Raw genomic sequence first — 19,095 nt, 5'->3', positions numbered from 1 at the left:
CCTCTTCTAGTCCGCACGGGCTATAGAAGTTTGGTTTGCCTCGGCTGGCCGTGGGTTGCGAATTAGATGGACACCGAATTGGCTTGGTATCAGGTTGTCGAAAGGATAGGATATAAATAAAGTCAACAGAGACCAAAAAAATATAAGTTTATTTATTAGGCGCCACTAGGGTTTCGTCTAGGTGGACGGCTCTGCTTCATACACTCTCCCCGAGTGATTCGACCATTTGTACACATTGGTGAAAAATACAAAATACTTACAGTGGTTCAACAGTCTCAGGTTCAAGATTTATGTGCCAGGATAAAGTTACAGCCCCCGGTCCAAAAGCAAGCAAAATCGGATGCTAGATTCTTTCTGTACCAATTACAGTTCTACTTCTATACAATTTATTTATCAATAAATAAATAACCAGATAGATGGTTAAATAACTTGATAGCTACTTGCTTAATACTTGATTACTACTTGCTTACAGCTTACTAACTGCTTGATTACTTACTAATTTGCTTTCTTACTGACTTGCTGACTTATTGGCAAAGCTACAATTTTTAAAAGAACAGTCCTAATTAGTATATATAGAATTTTAACACGTGGTAATATAATCTTTCTAAAATTCCTTACAAAATGCTTAAAATTTGAATACAACAAAATTAATATAAATGCATACCTTTTGCATGATGTTGGTGGCACAATTTTATCAGATAATTATGGAAAAGTGTGCTCTATACGTATAACGTGGAATCTTGCCAGACAAAGGTTCGAGTTAAAATATCGGAGAATTTTCTCCCTCTAATTTCATATGGTAACGGTATATCAGTAATACCAATTTTCATTTCCGCTCTGGCCTCGATTGTATTTAAAATTCCGCGGTAAACGCATATAGGCAACTGTGTTTACACATCAGTGATATGTTAATAGTATACCCTAATTCCTACTTCTATGAATTAATATTTGACAACTTGTCTTAACCTAAAATTTCTAACTAGCAATTGAACTTTACTAAATATTACAAAAGGTGTCTATACCCACGGTTATCAAATAGGACGTGTTCTGGACTGGTGCTTTAAATTTTGAAGATTATGTTCCGTTAACGTTACAATATAGTAATCTGAAGTAAATAATAAAATCTATAAATTAAACGAACAACCGTTCTTGTAATTTGTGATAACACCTTTAGAAATAAAGAAAATAATAAAAGTTAGCAGGAAAAATCTAAAAAAATGATTGCAAATAGCAAATTTTGCATATTATGAACGGCACCTTCACAATGGAAAGAAACGTAGTAATAATATGGGATACAAGAAGTTTAGAGGATATAATATATTAATGGAATTAATCCAATTGGGAGTGACATCTGGGAGTAGGTTTTTATTTATGTTTAGACTAGCTTGAATTAGCATAGCCAGTCATTTGCTTGTGCAATAAGGGAAAACAACAAAAAGGTCTAACTAGTTAACTCTACATAAATCACATAGATCGTTGGTTGTTTTATCTTCAATTTGTATTTTACTTTTTAATTCAGTAACAGTCAAGAGATACTTCTGATGTATACAGGGTGTGCCATTTAATACTCCCTCTGCCAATATCTCCGAAATGAAGAAATTTATTTTAGTTTCGGAAACTGGGGTTGTTAGGTCCCTCGAATAGCATCAAATTGTAGGTAGAACTGTTAGTTCAAATCTTTCTGTATAGATGGCGTGGCGATACAAAAAAATTGTTTGATTCCTGGAACGTAGAAATGAAGTCATTCTGAAAGATTGTAAATTATGAGTAATTTTGATTATATGAAGTTTTTCCCTATATTATATAAATAATTTAATGCCTTTCGCACTAATTTCTATTAGTTATTTCCAAAATGCCTTGGATTTGGTAGTAATAATTGTGACTCGTTTTGACTGATGTATTGTCGCTGTTCAAGAATTCAAATTTGTACATGGAAGGGTAAGCATCTTTCGCCTTGTAAGGACATTTTATCTCCAAAATTCCATCGCTTCCCAGAATGCCATCTGGAGAGGCAGCTAGAAATTGATGATCCCTGTGGATAATCAATCCAGCAGGAAAATATTCTATTGGTGACTGCTGCAAGTATTGTTTCCGTGCCGTTTCCTCATTCCATAAAGAATGGCCATCGTTTTTAAATCTCGGGGCTCTATAATATCTCTCGCGATGTTGTAAAACGAGGAATCCTGCCTTACTTTACAAATTCTCCCAAAATTGGATGCAGTGACCCTAATTTTTCTTTCGTCGTGCCACTTCTCATATAACCCCCGAGAACGCGTACCAATTCTCCAATTCCAACAGTTCATCATGAGACCTCTGTATTCCTTTTAAATAATCTTCGATGACGGTATATCTCTTTTTAGAATATTCCAAAGTATCACTTCGAGCAACAGTTAACGTGCATTATATGTTTCATTTTCACCATCGGGATTGTCGCAAATTTGGTGAATCCAACTCTTACATCCGTCACATTGTATCCATGACCTTGGTTCAGTAACAGCATACGCACACTGGGTTAGTTCATCGTCATCTTCAGGATAAATAATGGAATCGTTATATGATTGTTTGTTTGTTTTTCTTAAAAATAAATAATTTTCTACTGCAGAATTATTGACTGGTGACCTACCATCCAACATTAGACCACTTCACAACGGACAAAATAGTAGGTATTTATTGAGAATTAAATCAAAGTATTCGGCGTTATATCATTTATTTGTTATATTTCCCAATTTATGTATACTTACTGTGTCAACGATATTGCTGAATCTCTTATAAAACGGACTTGATTTATACAAACATTCGGGTGGATCGTCAAACGAAATGATACAATTTACATCTATCTCGTATAGTAAATCATCCTGAGTAAATCCTGTGCTTAGTTCGTTATGGGCATTTTCTACCTGCCCATTACAGTTTTCAGATTTAAGAAGAATATACAGATTTTTTACGAATATATCAAACTTATTTATATTGGTTATTAATACTGCAGATGCTACCAAATCTTTAAAATATAATTGCTGTTCATGACTTAACGGAAGTTTTTCGACGTCTTTCGAAACCATTTTCATAAAGTGGGCGCAACACATGTATACACCGAACTGCTACTGCTACTGCTAGTCTTTCGAAACCATTTTCATAAAGTGGGCGCAACACATGTATACACCGACTAAACATTCCTCGGTTATAGTTTTGTTATCTATTGTCACTGTGTAACACTTTTGAAGATATTCGAGTAATGTACACCTATTAAATGCCTTACAGATCGCGTGTAAGTTAGCAAATGAAAAATCGGTTACTATACCCGAAAATGCTGGCCAATAGTTGTTTCCTTCACAGAAGTACCGAAAATCATGCAAAATTTTAAAAATCGAATTCGAATCGTGCGTCGAGGATATCATAGAAAAAATAGGATAGATCCTTCTTGAAGTTTTCAAGTTTATAACTGCCGTATAAAGGAAAATTATCTTACACTTCATGTTTATCTTCATCTTCGACATAGGATTTCTTATGACGCATCCTGTTGCATCAAAATATATAATTGGTAATTCAGTCCTTCAACCTTGTGATTTCAAAACTTGAAACTGTTCATCACTATATATTTTAATATTAAATGGGATGCTTAATTAATATCAAATTCCAAAAATCATCTTTACTGCGGTCCAATATACTCATCGCTTCCGATTTGATTTTTCTCACTGTTGCGTCGGATTTTATGGCTTGTAAATTTTTGCCCTTCTTTAAAATTTGCGTTCTCGCCATTAGTAAAGTTTGCTTTTTAAAGTCTAATGGTTTTTTATTTACAACATTTTTTCTGGTGATACATCTTTCGACACCTCTTACATGATTTGTTAAATATGGTGGGTGACGATAATTTATGGTAGACATAGCCCCTTTTGTCCTTTAGGCAAATATTAAACTTCTTGTAATTGTAGTTACCGTGTTTACATACTCTTCTCTAAAATTTTTGATATTTCGAGTCATTTACGAGGTACAAGCAATAAAACACAACGCTACGATCTTTAAATGTAGTGGTAATAATCACGTGTCTTTTCAATCACTGTTGTTCAACTAAACAAACGGAAAATTTTCTTTTCACCGTTACTGTGTGTATTATGGCTTCAAACATTCTTTTGTTTTCAACTCAAGGTAAATTACATGGTAACGAGAGAAGGAAAAGTTTTAATTTTAACTCTTAGAGCACACAGTGCATACTGAATCACTCAACGTAAATATCAAAATACGAGTGCTTTACACAAGGTTTTACTGGATTATTTCAGTAAACTGTTTATGAAAGAGCGTATTTGTTATAAGATAAGTTCATGTATAAACAGTGTTTTTAAAAAACATGCTTTTAGTGCCACCATGCATTGTCATCCAAACTAAACGTGTATGCAAAATTTCAGCTCAATCGGTTGGGGATAAATGTTTTAAAATTCAGTTTCAAGATTTGACTCATACTAACAAAGCAAAAGTTAAATGAATGCTTGTAATAATAATAATCTACTGATATAAAAGATAGGTAACTATAAGTGTTTTATAGGCGTAGTTAGAAATGTTATTAGCAGGGCATTTAAATTTGATAAACGTAAAAAGTGTTTTATTATTATTTATTTTATTCTGCCACTTCTCAGAAGTCAGGTTTTATATCCACAATTAATACACCAACCAGAATTCTAAAGAACTCAAAAACATGTCTTGATCATATCTTTATTAAACCAAAAAGTAACTTTAATCTAGAATTCATTTTACCTATAGTTTTCCAAAGTAATATTACCGATCATTTTACGACCATTTTACAAATAATACTAGATGTGCCTAAACCAAGTCAACAATCCAGTTACGTTGAAAATGTCGACTTTAACAAATTAACTTCGGTGATGAGTAACATACCTTGGGAGTCTATATATACAAAACCAGATCCAGATGTAGCTACAAAAACTTTTGTAGAAATTGTAACTAAAGCAGTAAAACAAAGCACTTAAAGTTATTAAAAGAAAAAACCTGAAAAAGTCTGCCTGGATTACAAATGCAATTTTAAGATCCAAAAACAAAAACAATTCCAAAAATCTATGGAAAATAGTCCAAAACATAACAAAGTTTAACTCAAAAAATCAAATTTACCGTCACTTGATAAATGATAATAATGTTGAATTAACTGATAACATAGATATGGCTGAGGAATTCAACAAAACCTTTTCCAATATAGGGAAAAAATTGGCACATAAAATAATACCCAATAGATTGGTTGCTTTTAGAGGTATTTATTCACTAAATTCGCTAGTTTTACTGCCCACAGATCACCAAGAAGTCAAAGACATTATACTAAATTTAAAAAATAAAAAATCTCCTGGAATTGACAACCTGAAGTCAGAGGTAATTAAACATATTGTGGAGTTTGTTACTGAGCCAATAGTATACATTATAAATGAGTGCATAAAAACTGGTACTTGGTCATCTGCATTGAAAAACTCTGTGGTTACTCCTATTTTTAAAAAAGGAAATAGTGCATTATCAACTAACTATAAGCCCATTTCTTTAATAACAAATTTCTGTAAAATATTTGAAAAAATTTTTAAAATAAGAATAACATCTTTTTTAAATAAATATAAGTTACTTTCACAAAAACAATATGGTTTTAAGGAACATACGTCCACCCAAGATGCTACCATAACGCTCACAAATAATGTCTCCTCTGCTCTAGATAAAGGCCAGCCTTGCTTGTGCATTTTCATTGACCTTACCAAAGCCTTTGACACTGTTAGTCATCCTATGCTTCTAGAAGCTTGAAAATATAGGAATTAGAGGTCAATGTCATAAACGCTTATAGAGTTATTTGTCAAATAGAAAACAGTGTTTAAAGGTTGGAGGCGAGCGCAGTGGATGGTTACCTGTTGAATGTGGTGTTCCGCAAGGCACGGTTTTAGGGCCCCTGTTATTTTTAATATATATATTAATGATTTATTTGGCCTACTTACTAGTGGAGAGGTTATAGGCTTTGCAGACAATACAGCTATCTTCCATAAAGGTAACACTTGGGACGAACTGAAAGAAACTGTGGAATGTAAAAGATTGGTTCAGTTACAAACTATTGACAACCTGGAAAAGACTACTACTACTTGCCTTTTACATGCAATAAGTCAGTTTCCCCATCTTTCGATTATCTGAAATTAGAAAGCCAGGGTCATACAATTAGAATCTCACCTGCAACAAAAACAAGATATTTAGGTGTTTTTATAGATTGTCATTTAAGATGGGATATACATATAAATTATGTTATAAAAAAGCTTCAGTCCATTTTATATACCTTTAAGTACCTCTGTAGGATGTTGTCTAGACAATATCTAAAAATGGTCTATCATGCTTTAATGCAGAGTCATATGAATTACGCTGTACTCTCTTGGGGTTCAGCGGTTAGTAGTCACATTGAACCATTCACAATTATACAAAAAAAGATTTTTAAAGATGATGTTGCAAAAAGAATTAACTTACCCTAGTAATGAGTTGTACCTTGAAGCTAAAGTCTTCGATGTAAGACAATTTTATTACTACAACTGTGTTTGTAGATATCATTATATTGATAATAAGCATGAAATGTCTCATAATTATGAAACCAGAAGAAAACAAAAGTTCTTATCTCCCTTTATGCAAAAAAATTTGGGTCAAAGATCACTACTATATGTAGCACCTAAACTATATAATACTGTACCTGATTCCTTGAAAGTAAATAATCTATCAATGTATGCATTCAAGAGGAAAATTAAAATGTACATATTAGAAACTCCTCGGCAAACAATAAGTAAATATTTTTCTTAATACAATTAATCCGAATTGACTGATTCCGTAAACATATACATACTTTTCTTTTCTCTGTATAATTATGTATATTTTTCCTGTATTGTTTTATTATATACATGTTTGATGTTTTTCTGTGATAGACATTTTGTGATGTATGTATGTTCATATTTTATTATATGTTCTTGAAACAAGTGTAAACTTATCAAGTATTGTTTATTCGTATAGCTTTTAATATTGATTTACGTTTTATGTACTCTGTATTTTCTACGAATAAATTATTATTATTATTATTACTTCTGAAAAAAATTAGTTCAGTTAACCTCTGCTCCAAAGGGATCACTCAAGGGTTGTTTTAATGGAATGGACGCATGGTGGCTGTGGCGTCCTTCGTCCGTGTTTGTTTTTGTTTGCGTTCCTTTGCTGCCATCGTTTTATCGTTACTTTTGCTTCAATATTAAATCTAATATATTTCAAATTAATCAGTTGTTTTCACAGATAAACTTTTGGTATTTCGTCAATTTATTGGTAAGGTTATAACTAGGCTTAGTGCGGCTCGGAGTTTAAAAATATACGCAGGAGAGTAAATTTGTGCATAGCTAGTGAAGGACATCATTTTGAACATAATATGTAATGTTTTTACCGCAAATACACCAATATAGCTAACTAATGGTATGAATTTGAATTTATTTTATATTGCAGCAAAGAACAATGGTCTGTAAACTAATGTAACTTTTTCGTAATACTATTTTATCTATAATTAAAAGTAAACTGTCTATGTTTGTTTTACCCGGAAAATAATAATAAACTGTTATAACTTCAAATCATGTTCTTTTTGCTTTCATAGTGAAAATTTGCAATTTGATTATTATTAACAAATAAAGTTTGATAGTTTTCTCCCTTTAAAACCATTTCAACGAAAAAAAAAGTATACAGGGTGATTCAGTCATAATGTCATTAATTTTAACCACGTATTCGGAAGGCTTAATAAAGATAGAAAATCAAAAAAAAATTTTTACTCGACTTAAAAATGAAGGAAATCAACTAAGAGGGCGACACTGCCAGATGCCCGGATGCTCGGAAAATTTTGTAACGTAATGTCACGAACAAATCGTCAGCTGAAGCGAACAGCGTTGCCAAGGTCACATCATAATCTGTGGTTCACATTTAATTAATCCGTTTTAGTATATGGATACATATGTACGAAACCAATAAAATGCAAGTACATAAAGAATCATGCTGCATTTTATTATAACTAATTTTAATAATTGTATTAACTTATTGCAAAATGTTTTAACAAGCCTTACTTCTCGAAGTCAACTTTCGTTAAAAGAAAATAAATAAAGCAGAGGTTTGTAGGCACACTGTATTTTATCAAATAAAAAAAGTCGGCACACTAAATACCCGAATATACAAAATACACTACACACGGTTACAAAACCATTACCTACCTAACAATTTAAAGCGTTTATTCAAATCTACCACCCTCCATATCTCCCGCATTTTTCCCGCAAAGGAGTTAACATAACACATTTTCAAAAAGTTCAAGCTTTAGAAGCAGCTGATTTCCCCAATCGTCTTGAATTTTGCAATTGGTTCCTAAGTGCAGCAGAACTTTATTAATAAAGTGCTTTGGACGGATGAATGCTGTTTTACTCGTGCTGGCATTTTAAACAGGTAAAAAACAAGTATTTCTTTCTCAAAAACAATAAGTGCCTAACTAGGTTACATCAAAGTTTAGATTTACACTAAAGTTTACATTTACTATGTAAACTTTGGTTATACGCAACTACATATTGAATAATATTTTGAAATACTAAAACTGTGTATTTAACATAATGAATTATAAAACGTGAAACCGTTAATAATATTAAAAATTATAAATTGTAATAACCGTACATTCGAAAACAATTATCCCTATTCATTACACTCAATTTGATGACACGATTTTCCTTTGATAAAAGACCGACAACTTTTTGCTCTACTTCGCATGGACTACGATCCTACTACAGTTCGTATTAGTCGAGGAGCCAGATCAGGTTCCGTGTACTAGCTATAAAAATAAACTTTTTACATCCATTTAAACATTTCATTTGTTGATAACAATTAAACTGACTTTGCGACCAAGTTTTTTGGATTCAAGAGGTCAAAATACTTTAGTTAGTAATAAGTTGTTTGCAGCCGTGGCATTCTGGTTGGCAACGGAACCCTGTCTGGCTCGTGCAAATTAGAAGGTTATTGACCTCGACACAGATTAGCCTCGGTCGGAAACACGTACCGAGTTGTTTATTTGTCTCCGTCCGATTGTATTTTTATCTTCTATTACTTGCAGTCAATATTTAAAACTACGTACATTTCACCCTCTCTTTATAATTTTTCTAGTGAGTGTTGTTTTTTTATGTCATTATTTCTGTAATGAAATTGAAATGGTTGTGAAATGAAATTTAAATTACTTGAACTCTTGGAGTTTTGTAACTTCAATATTAAATTTTATTTAAAGTGAAACAGAGCTAATTTCTTTGCAGCCATAATAGTCACATTTGGTCAGATGAAAACCCGCACAATACTCGTCGGTTTATCTTTCAGAGGAGATTCGGTGTCAATGTATGGGCAGGAGTATATGGCGATCGTATAATTGGGCCGCATTTTCTACCTGAACATCTGAATGGGCCGCTTTACTTTCAATTTTTAGTAGAAGGCTTACTGCAAATTAAAAATTTATCACTACGATGTTAATAAAAAATGATTTTTGGCAAGTCATGCTCAGACCTCCTCGAGGTTCTTGCTGGGCAACAATAACAATTTAATATGTTGATTGCATAATTATAAAAAATAATTTATAGCATTTTAAATTATTATTGGCTGACGTGAACAAACCGTTTATTTATTGTCTTTATATGAGCGAAAATATATAAATATGGCAACATTGCATCTAGGGCGCTTTGTTCATATCGTTTCCGGCTGACGACAGCCGGTCAGTAACAGCCTGAAAAGGGGGTAAAATAATGATTTGAAAATGTTTTTTTTCAGCTTAAATATGCATTTAAAATTTTTTTATCATCAATTTTCTCTATCTGCTCTTAAAATTAATGACATTATGACTGAATCACCCTGTATACTAAATTATATGTATCAAGTTTAATACCAATAAATTCGTGCCAATCAATTTTAAAAACAATTTTATTTAATTACATGTAACCTCTTCGACCACTCCACTGAAGTTTAGGGATTTTCATTTAATCCTACCAACCGTGAATTGTTTGTTGCCTATGCTCGACGGTCGCTTGGCTTGTAAACATTTATGAAGGCTCTGTAGGAGGTAAATAAAGAATAGAAATGTGCATCAAGTAAATGCAACAAAATTTACTCTCTTTCCAGAAAGAAATTAGTCTTCCTAAACCCCCTTGGCGACGCCTATGTCCTTGTACATTCGAACTTTAAAAATTAAGCACTTAGTTTTGGTGCAATCTAGTAGTTTAGTTTTATCTCCTCTATACATACAGTTAAATATAACGGATCCGAACTGGACCCCACATTTGCGTCCCATAAAATTCATTAACGCCTTGCATCATTAAAGTGCCTAATTAATTTAATCAGGAAACTAATTTAGTTCTACCTAGTGCGTTATAGCAGTGTGCATAATGGCCGACTTCTTTCCCGTTGCCGATGTAGAAAAACACGACAAATTCTTAAAGGACGTAGTGGAACTCTTGTTCAAGAACATCGTCTTCACAACACGGCAAGACAAAGTCGTGCACTGGCAGACTCCCGAACAGTTGGAAGAACAATTCGATTTCGGCCTCAACCAGAATGGGGAATCGCAGGAAAAACTAATAAGTTTTTTGAGAGACACGATTAAGTTCAGTGTTCGGAGCGGGCATCCCTATTTTCTAAATCAGCTCTATTCCGGGTAAGTACACTGATAGAAATGTCTATGGCCGAGTTTTTTGATATTACGATAAAAACTTTTAGTAATGTCTTGGAACTAATCTCTGTTCTGGAAAGTATGTATAAAACACAGTTCTTTTAAGGGGTTGATACATTGTATCCACTACTAAAATATTCATAAGAAGTTTGTGTTAAAACTCGGTTGGAACTATACAGCGTGTCCCGTAATTAAGGGGCAATATTTCTACAGGATGTCGGAAAAGATTACTTTTTTTATATAAACGTGGGTCAAAAAATTCTTCCTAACGAAGTTATAGCCACTTAAAGTAGTCACTCGGATGATGTTTTTTTTTTAAATAACTCCGAAACCGGTTGAGATAAATTTATGAAATTTGGTAACTAACTTTACTCTTACGTGTTTAGTTCGCTACTAAAACGAAATTTACAAATTTTCATTATACTCGTTCCAAAACTGGGGGGAGGGGGTGAAATTTACCATAACTTTTTTATGTTCTGACTTTTGACTGGAAAGTATGAAATTTCAGAGTTTTTTAGTAAAAAAGATATTCTTGGTTCAGATTTGTAGAATGTTCCATTTTTGTGTAAAATCCGTTTTAAAAACAATGTTACATGGGTTAATCACCGAGAATCGAAATTGTCAATATTTTTTATCGTCGCAGGTTTTGAATAAGAAAAATGCGTTTGGCGTCATTTGCATTGGCAGTTCAGTTATTGTTATCAGTCGAAAATGCAACATTTTATGAATTTAGTGTCAGTAGATATTCATAATACCCATTTATGGTCAGACGAAAAATCCACGGGCAATACGACGCACAAATTTTGAAAATAGATTTGCAATGTCTGGACAAGAATTTTAGAGGACCAGCTATTTGGACTAATTCAGTTTCCCGTTTATCTGAATGCAGAAAGATACTTAAACCTTCTTCAAGATGATGTAAGAGAACCATTGGATGATACACCGTTAAGCCTAAGCGTACACTTAACGTTACACTATAACAACACCACTTTACCCATAATGTTATAAATTGGTTAAACGATCTCATTTTCCTGGCAGGTGGATAGGGAGAGGTAGCCCCATTCCATGGCCACCTCGATCTCTAGACCTAAATCCTCTAGATTACTTTCTGTGGGGTAGGATGAAGGCTGTAGTTTACGCTACAGAAATAAATCCTTTGGAAAAAAAGACAAAATAATTTTGAAGTTTTGAGGTCTTCGCGGGCAATTCGATGTCGAGTTGAAAAATGTATTCAGCAAAATGGAAATCTTTTTGAGTTAAAAATTACTATTGATATAAAAATAAGTTTTATTAATATTGTGGTTTTCAATTATTTTTATTAGCTTATTGTATTACTATTGTAATTGTATTGTTTTTTTACTTAGTCAAATAATAGTCTACTAAAAATAATAAATTCTTTTGAAAATAACAATTCGCAAAAAGTGAATAACTGAACTGTCAATGCAAATGACGCCAAACGCGTTTTTGTTCTTCACAACCCGCTACGATAGAAAATATTGACAATTTAGATTCCCGGTGATTAACACATGTAATATTATTTTTAAATGGATTTTACACAAAAATGGAACAATCTATCAATATGGACAAAGAGTACCTTTTTTTACTAGAAAACTCTGATAGTTCATCGTTTTCAGTCAAAAATCAAAAAAGTCAAACCATGCAAAAGTTATGGTAAATGTTACCCCCTCCCCCAGATTTGGAACGTATGTGATGAAAATTTGTAACGAGCGTTCAAATAAAAACGTGGTCGAAGTTGGCTCTGACACATAGGACGTAGAGCGTAGCTTATAGCGACCAACTTAACCTCATTTCGCAACGAGCTGTATAGCAGCTGTCAGTTTCAATAACAAAGCGGCGATACAGCGCTTTGACAGATGACGTTTAAGTTCATTTGCTATACGCTACGCCCTACGTCCAAATTTTCAGAACCAACTTGACCACGTTTTTATTTGAACGCTCGTTATATTTCGTTTTAGTAGCTAGTTACCAAATTTCATAAATTTATCTCAACTGGTTTCGGAGTTATTTAAAAAAAAAACATCATCAGAGTGGCCCCTTTAAGTGGCTATAACCTCCTTAGGAAGAATTTTTGGACCCACGTTTATATAAAGAAAAAGTAATCTTTTTCGACAAAGAACACACTGTAGAAGTATTGCCCCCTAATTTCGGGACACCCTGTATAACTGTTGTATGGAAATGAACAATTTTCTTGCGGAGTTTCTTTCATTTACTTTAAACTTTTCCCTTTGCCAAAATAAAGTAGTAGGAAGGCATTATTATGTATTTTTTTATAATAAAATAAACCAGTACATGCAAGGGCGTCGGCAGAAAGGGCAGGGAGGGCAGCGCCCCTCCCCTTCTAGAGATTCGAAAAAAATACAAACATTTTCTTAAGCTAAGAAAATATTGGATTGCAAATTTTTAATAAAATATTTTATTTACTTAAACTTTAATTTTGAAAATTAATACACACTTTATTTGTTAAAAAAAACATTAAGTAATAAATTAGTATAAATATTTAAATAAAAAAAATAAGAATAAAAACCTGCTTGAGAAATACTATAGTACAAAATCATCTCAATGGCCTAGCAATAATGAGTATACACAGAAAGCTTATTTTTGACAATCATGAAGATTTTATAATAAATAATAATAAAGTGGTAGACACATTTTCAAAAAATCTGAGAAGATTATGTTTTACCTAATTTTCGTTAAATTTCTTATTTTTTTTTAGTTATTTATATAGTGTGTCCCAGAATAATGTGTACAACGGAAGACCACAGATGCGTGGACTCAAAATAGGCCGATTTGATGTTATACACAATGTTTTTAAAAACTTACAACTCCTACAAAATTGATGTATGGTGATAATATCCGTTCATAACTTTTTCCTCTTTCGGGCAATAATGACAAATATTTTTTATTTGATAGGTGATACCATTTGAAAGTTTTTAGGCCTCTTGTAGAATTTTGATTAAATGAGCGGTTTGGGTACAAAAAAATATATTTCAAATGTCTACATTATCTTGCCACCCACATTAGAAAATTTATCAGTGCTAGTAGGCACTGATTTTGTAGGTTAACTGTAATTTCAGTTTGATCTTTAAGTCATTGTACCTGCCAATTCTTAATGAGTATTTTCTACGATAAGATATACCACATGTTACTTCGATATGGATACATACACTCACACACATACAACGAATTATTTACAACATGCCTAATTTCATTGAGATAATTAGTAAAAACAATCAAATACAATAAAAAATGCTGGAGATAAAAGTAATTGATTGATGTTATTAGATTTAGTAGAACTGATTATAAAAACTTCAAAATGACCACCGTTGTTTCTACAATAAAGGTTAATTCGGCGAAGGAAGTTAAAGGACGCCCTTTGCAGTTCTTGAAGGCAATTTTTTAAAACATTTATGGCAATTTGGATATGCCTCCACAACTCTTCTTCAGTGTTAGATGTGGAAGCATACACTGTTGTTTTCAAAGTACTCCAAGGGTAATAGTCGCAAGGTATTAAGTCTGGTGAATAAACAGACCAGTTAACAGGAACATTATCCCCTCTACCGTTCTATCGACGAGGGAATCTTTGGTTCAGGTACTGCCGGACATTTACAGTGAAATGTGGAGCTCCTTCATGCATAAACCACATGTCAGCTCTGAGCAATAACGGCATAAAGTGTTTCACGAAAATTATAAACAAAATTCCTCATTCAGTCTATTGGATAGATTAACAGGGTCGATAATAATGCTATCAATGCGATGTATTTGATTGTTTTTTCAAATTTTTTGATTAAAAATTATTAGGCACGTTGTAAATGATTCTAATTCGTCGTATGTGTGTATCCATATCGAAAAATGAAATAACAAGTGGTATATCTTATGGTCGCAAACACTCACTAAGAATTGTCAGGTACAATGAGTTAAAGATCAGACTGAAATTACAGTCAACCTACAAAATCAGTGACTACTAATACTTTGTTAACTATTATAATATGGGTGGCACGATAATATAGGCATTTAAAAAATATTTTTTTGTACACAAACCACTCATTTAATCAAAATTCTACGAGAGACACAAAAACTTCCAAACCGTATCACCTATCAAATAAAAAATAGTTGTCATTATTGCCCGAAAGAGAAAAAAGTTATGAACGGATATTTTCACCATACATCAATTTTGTAGGAGTTGCAGGTTTTAAAAAACATTCTGTGTAACACCGAAATTTGTAGATTGAAAGCAAAAGTCCACACTCTAAAAATAATCAAAATCGATTAATACGTAATCGAGTTATTTACAAGATTCAAAAAATAATCACGAAATTTGATGCCGTCTAGCGGCCATACGAAGCGATTTCGGATACAGGTGATTTAGCCAGATCTGCCTATTTTGAGTTCAAGAATCTGTGGTCTTCCGTTGTACACGTTACCCTTTATATTGTTTATGTTTTTTTGTATAAAAAATGTTTTATTAAAAATATTTCTTAAAAAAAATTAATTCACTGTACCTTTTTCTACATATAATTTATATTTCTCCCATCCTCTCTCTTATCTTGCCCTATAGCCCATTGGCTGGCGACGCCCTTGACTACGTGTAAGTACCTACTTTATAAAGTTAGGATGTGTAATAGTGTAAAAATTTTTGAAGAATATTGTTTAAATAATATCAGAGGTTTAAACAAATACAATTTTATATTATCTGTGAAGGGGCTCTTTAGTAGAGAAGCTAAGGGGGTCATGCAATACTCCACACGAGTGTATACATGTTCCTATCCTTGTTCTGTTTAGGTGAGATTTGCGCCATCCTTATGGCCCCACCACGTTCACCGCAATTATTAATTTACTGATAAAATTGTTACATAATAACAGCGAGAGATTACAATCCACTAAATCCATTACTTGATAAACAAAATTATGTTAAACATTTGATATATAGCATATGACATATTTAGTACTTAATTTTTAAAGTAGTTCATTTTAATCACTACAATGCATTTGTATTTTATCGGTAACGGTAAGTACTACTGTACCTACTGAGATATAGCACGAGACATTTAATTACACACCCCCACAAAAAAAAGTCGTCTGGATAACTGACCATGGTTTTCCTATGTATTTTTCGAAGCTGAATCCGAAGCGAGGTCAAAAAAATTCAATGAGGTTCGATACCGAAAAAAAATGGTAAGAAAGTTTTCAAAATCATTGAAATCTGTTAATAAATATGCCAACTGCCTCGTGTAAAAATATCAGATCGATTGCCAATACAGTTTTTATGAAAAATGATATTAAAAATTATGCTCTGTTACACAGGCTCTTAAAAATTATTAGGATCGGGAAAATAAAATTGTAACTAAAGAATTATTATTACTAAACATTTTAAAGCAATAAAAATATGCACTTACAATGTAATTATTGAGATAATGGAATGAATATATAACGTTTTGACATATTTGAACAAACATCTGATCCAATGAAAGGAAATATGGCAACACTGCACGCTGTAATTAACGCGTTGACTGACGCGCTATATTTGAATAGCTCGATTATAGACTATAAAATTATTCCAACGAAAACATGTAGTAATAATTAATATTAAATAAATTTTTATAGTATAGATGTTCTGTCATAATCTTCAATTTAACAAGGCGACGTCTCACTATCATATACTGAGCTACTTCATAGTTATCATATGGATTTCGGTTTGCACATTTTACTTTTTTCTCATCAATCCACGTTCTATCTGTTTCATACGCATTTTATATTGCTTTTCAGTTATTACTTTTCCTTTGAATTTTGGATGTTCATTCATGTTTATGGAATGCGTGCAAAGCACAGTTGACATTAATGACAGTTCACCCAACTTTTACCACCACGCCGTGGCAATGTTGCCAGATTTCATCCATAATTTTACAAGCTCTTTAATGAATAAATAGACACTTATTCGAAAAATTATTAAACACGAACAATATATGTAAGCTAATATGTGCTGTATAAATTTCATTCGTATATATTATATTTAGTTCGCTCAAATTAGTTTATGTAAGGTTGGTACTACAACGAAACTACCGTGTATAAGCATAGGCTCCCCTCCCGCACTGCCTGCCCCACAAAAGATGTATCGAACCTCCTTATACATCTTACATACAGTTTAATACATTGATGTTTTATAACTAATTGCAGGGTATGACACAGATTTAAAAGATGTAACAACAATATTGCAGTATACAGGTGGAAACAAAACTAATAGTAATAACAAAGTTGAATTCTATACTAAGGTCTCAAGAAGTTGTTTAATTGTCGACTTATAGTTAAAATAAATTGTGATATTCACTCTAAACAGACAGTGAATGTTACAGCTTATACACGGTAGTTTCGTTGTAGCACCAACCTTACATAAACTAATTTGAGCGAACTAAATATATATACGAATGACATTTACACAACACATATTAGCTTGCATATATTTTTAGTGTATGTGCACGGCAATTTACTTTTTATTGTATTTATTCATTGAGCTTTTAAAATTATGGATGAAATCTGGCAACATTGCCATGGCGTGGTAGTAAAAGTTGGGTCAACTGTCATTACTGTCAACTGTGCTTTGCGCGTTTTCCGTAAACATGAATGAACATCCAAGATACAAAGGAAAAGTAATTACTGAGAAGCAATATAAAATGCGTATGAAACAGATAGAACGTGGACTGATGAGAAAAAGAGTAAAATGTGTACAGCGAGAATCCATATGATAACTATCGAGAAGCTCAGTGTATGATAGTGAGACGTCGCCTTGTCAAATTGAAGATTGTGACAGAACATCTACACTGTTTTCGTTTTGCAAAGAGATCCTTTCAATGTTTGTTTCAAATTGCTATTATATTGCATTAGATCACGAAAAATTTATTTAATATTAATTATTACTACATATGTTTTCGACTGGAATAATTTTATAGTCTACAATCGAGCTATTCAAATATAACGCGTCAGTCGAAGCGTTAAATACAGCGCACAGCGTTGCCATATTTCCTTTCATGGGATCAGATGTTTGTTCAAATTTGTCAAAACGTTATGTATTCATTCCATTATCTCAATAATTACATTGTAAGTGCATACTTTTATTGTTTTAAAATGTTTAATAATATTTAGTTCTTTAATTACAATTTTATTTTCTCGATTCTAACCATTTTTGAAAGCAATATTCACGTTTGATTAAAGTTTTTTCCCCACGCCCATAAGAGCCATAAGAGCCTGTGTATAAGAGCATAATTTTTAATATCATTTTTCAAAAAAACTGTATTGGCAATCGATTTGATATTTTTACATGAGGCAGTTGGCATATTTATTAACAGATTTCAATGATTTTGAAAACTTTTTTACCATTTTTTTTTCGGTATCGAACCTCCTTAAATAGTGTTAATGTTATGAATATCAATATCATTACGGAAAGGAGTATGAATGGACACTTTGCAACCCTCATGCTCTCATTCAGTATTGCCAAGGGCTCTTCCGAAGGGGTTGGTAAGTCTTTCTGATCTCAATTGAAGACCAAAGAGCTAGGCAGTACGTACCAGGTTCGGTCACTACATAGCAATCCTGCATTGAAATATTTGTAAAGTTTGTTTCCATATTTATTTAACCACACCCATATACAGGTCTGCTCGAATTAAATGTGGATGTGATAGAAATGTATACGACCAGTTGAAGAATGCGCGGGCGGGTAAACGCCGCACAAACACAGCCGCACTACGTGACTGGTCCATAAATTTCAGTTGTTGACAAATCACCCAATCAAGTTCACCCTTACATATCGACCGGTGTGAAAACAGCAGCCAAAGATAGCAGTTAAATTATCCGAACTTGGCCGATCCTAATATATATCCATAGAAGTAAGAATAATAAAGACACATGTTTTAGCAAAGTCTTCGATTTATGTTTAGACAGAGAATTAAATCCAATTATTATTATTATATATGTAAGTAACCTGATAATGATGTAAAATGACTACCCCCAAACAAATATAGAGTTATAAAGTAAATAGTAAAACGTTAAAAATAAATTAATAGCTTAACTAATAGATTTTTTAGTCAAATCCGAATTAAAACAAATCAATGAATACTATATGAACATGAAATTTGTTGTGAATTTCCCATTCAGCTTCTAGAAACAGCAAATTTTTTTAAGGGTGCTTTCTGACCATCCCCGAAATAGCTGCCAAATTATCTCGACTCTCAATCATACGATTTTCATTACTTTTGTTGTACATGTCACATTTAATTACTAAAGACGGAATTTGGACTTCCGGTTGACTCACAATTTTTTTTAGGGGTGGTTATAGACCATCCCCGAAATGGCTGCCAAATTATCTCGGCTCT

The 19,095-nt window shown here is 32.6% G+C and overlaps 1 protein-coding gene and 1 long non-coding RNA gene across 3 annotated transcripts in view; one reads left to right on the top strand and one right to left on the bottom strand.

Annotated features, from left to right (window-relative positions):
• Positions 1–5,238: 5,238 nt before the first annotated feature.
• On the bottom strand, positions 5,239–6,235 carry LOC111692411. Its single transcript, XR_002763221.1, has 2 exons — positions 5,973–6,235; positions 5,239–5,779 (listed from the first exon to the last, which is right to left on the bottom strand). It is a non-coding gene; the product is annotated as an uncharacterized LOC111692411 (long non-coding RNA).
• A 4,053-nt stretch (positions 6,236–10,288) lies between these two features.
• The window catches only part of LOC108915606 (cysteine sulfinic acid decarboxylase), a 27,395-nt gene continuing 18,588 nt past the window's right edge, over positions 10,289–19,095 (top strand). Inside the window, exon 1 of one of the 2 annotated variants that reach the window (XM_023456415.1) lies at positions 10,289–10,699. In XM_023456415.1, the coding sequence (XP_023312183.1) occupies positions 10,431–10,699 (269 nt within the window). In that variant the 5' untranslated portion in view covers positions 10,289–10,430. The remainder of the gene's footprint in view (positions 10,700–19,095) is intronic. The other variant, XM_023456414.1, reaches the window with a different exon arrangement.

This window comes from Anoplophora glabripennis, unplaced genomic scaffold (genome assembly GCF_000390285.2).
Source record: "Anoplophora glabripennis isolate ALB-LARVAE unplaced genomic scaffold, Agla_2.0 scaffold1477, whole genome shotgun sequence".
Taxonomy (NCBI): domain Eukaryota; kingdom Metazoa; phylum Arthropoda; class Insecta; order Coleoptera; family Cerambycidae; genus Anoplophora; species Anoplophora glabripennis.
This window is presented reverse-complemented; position numbering and strand designations above follow the sequence as displayed.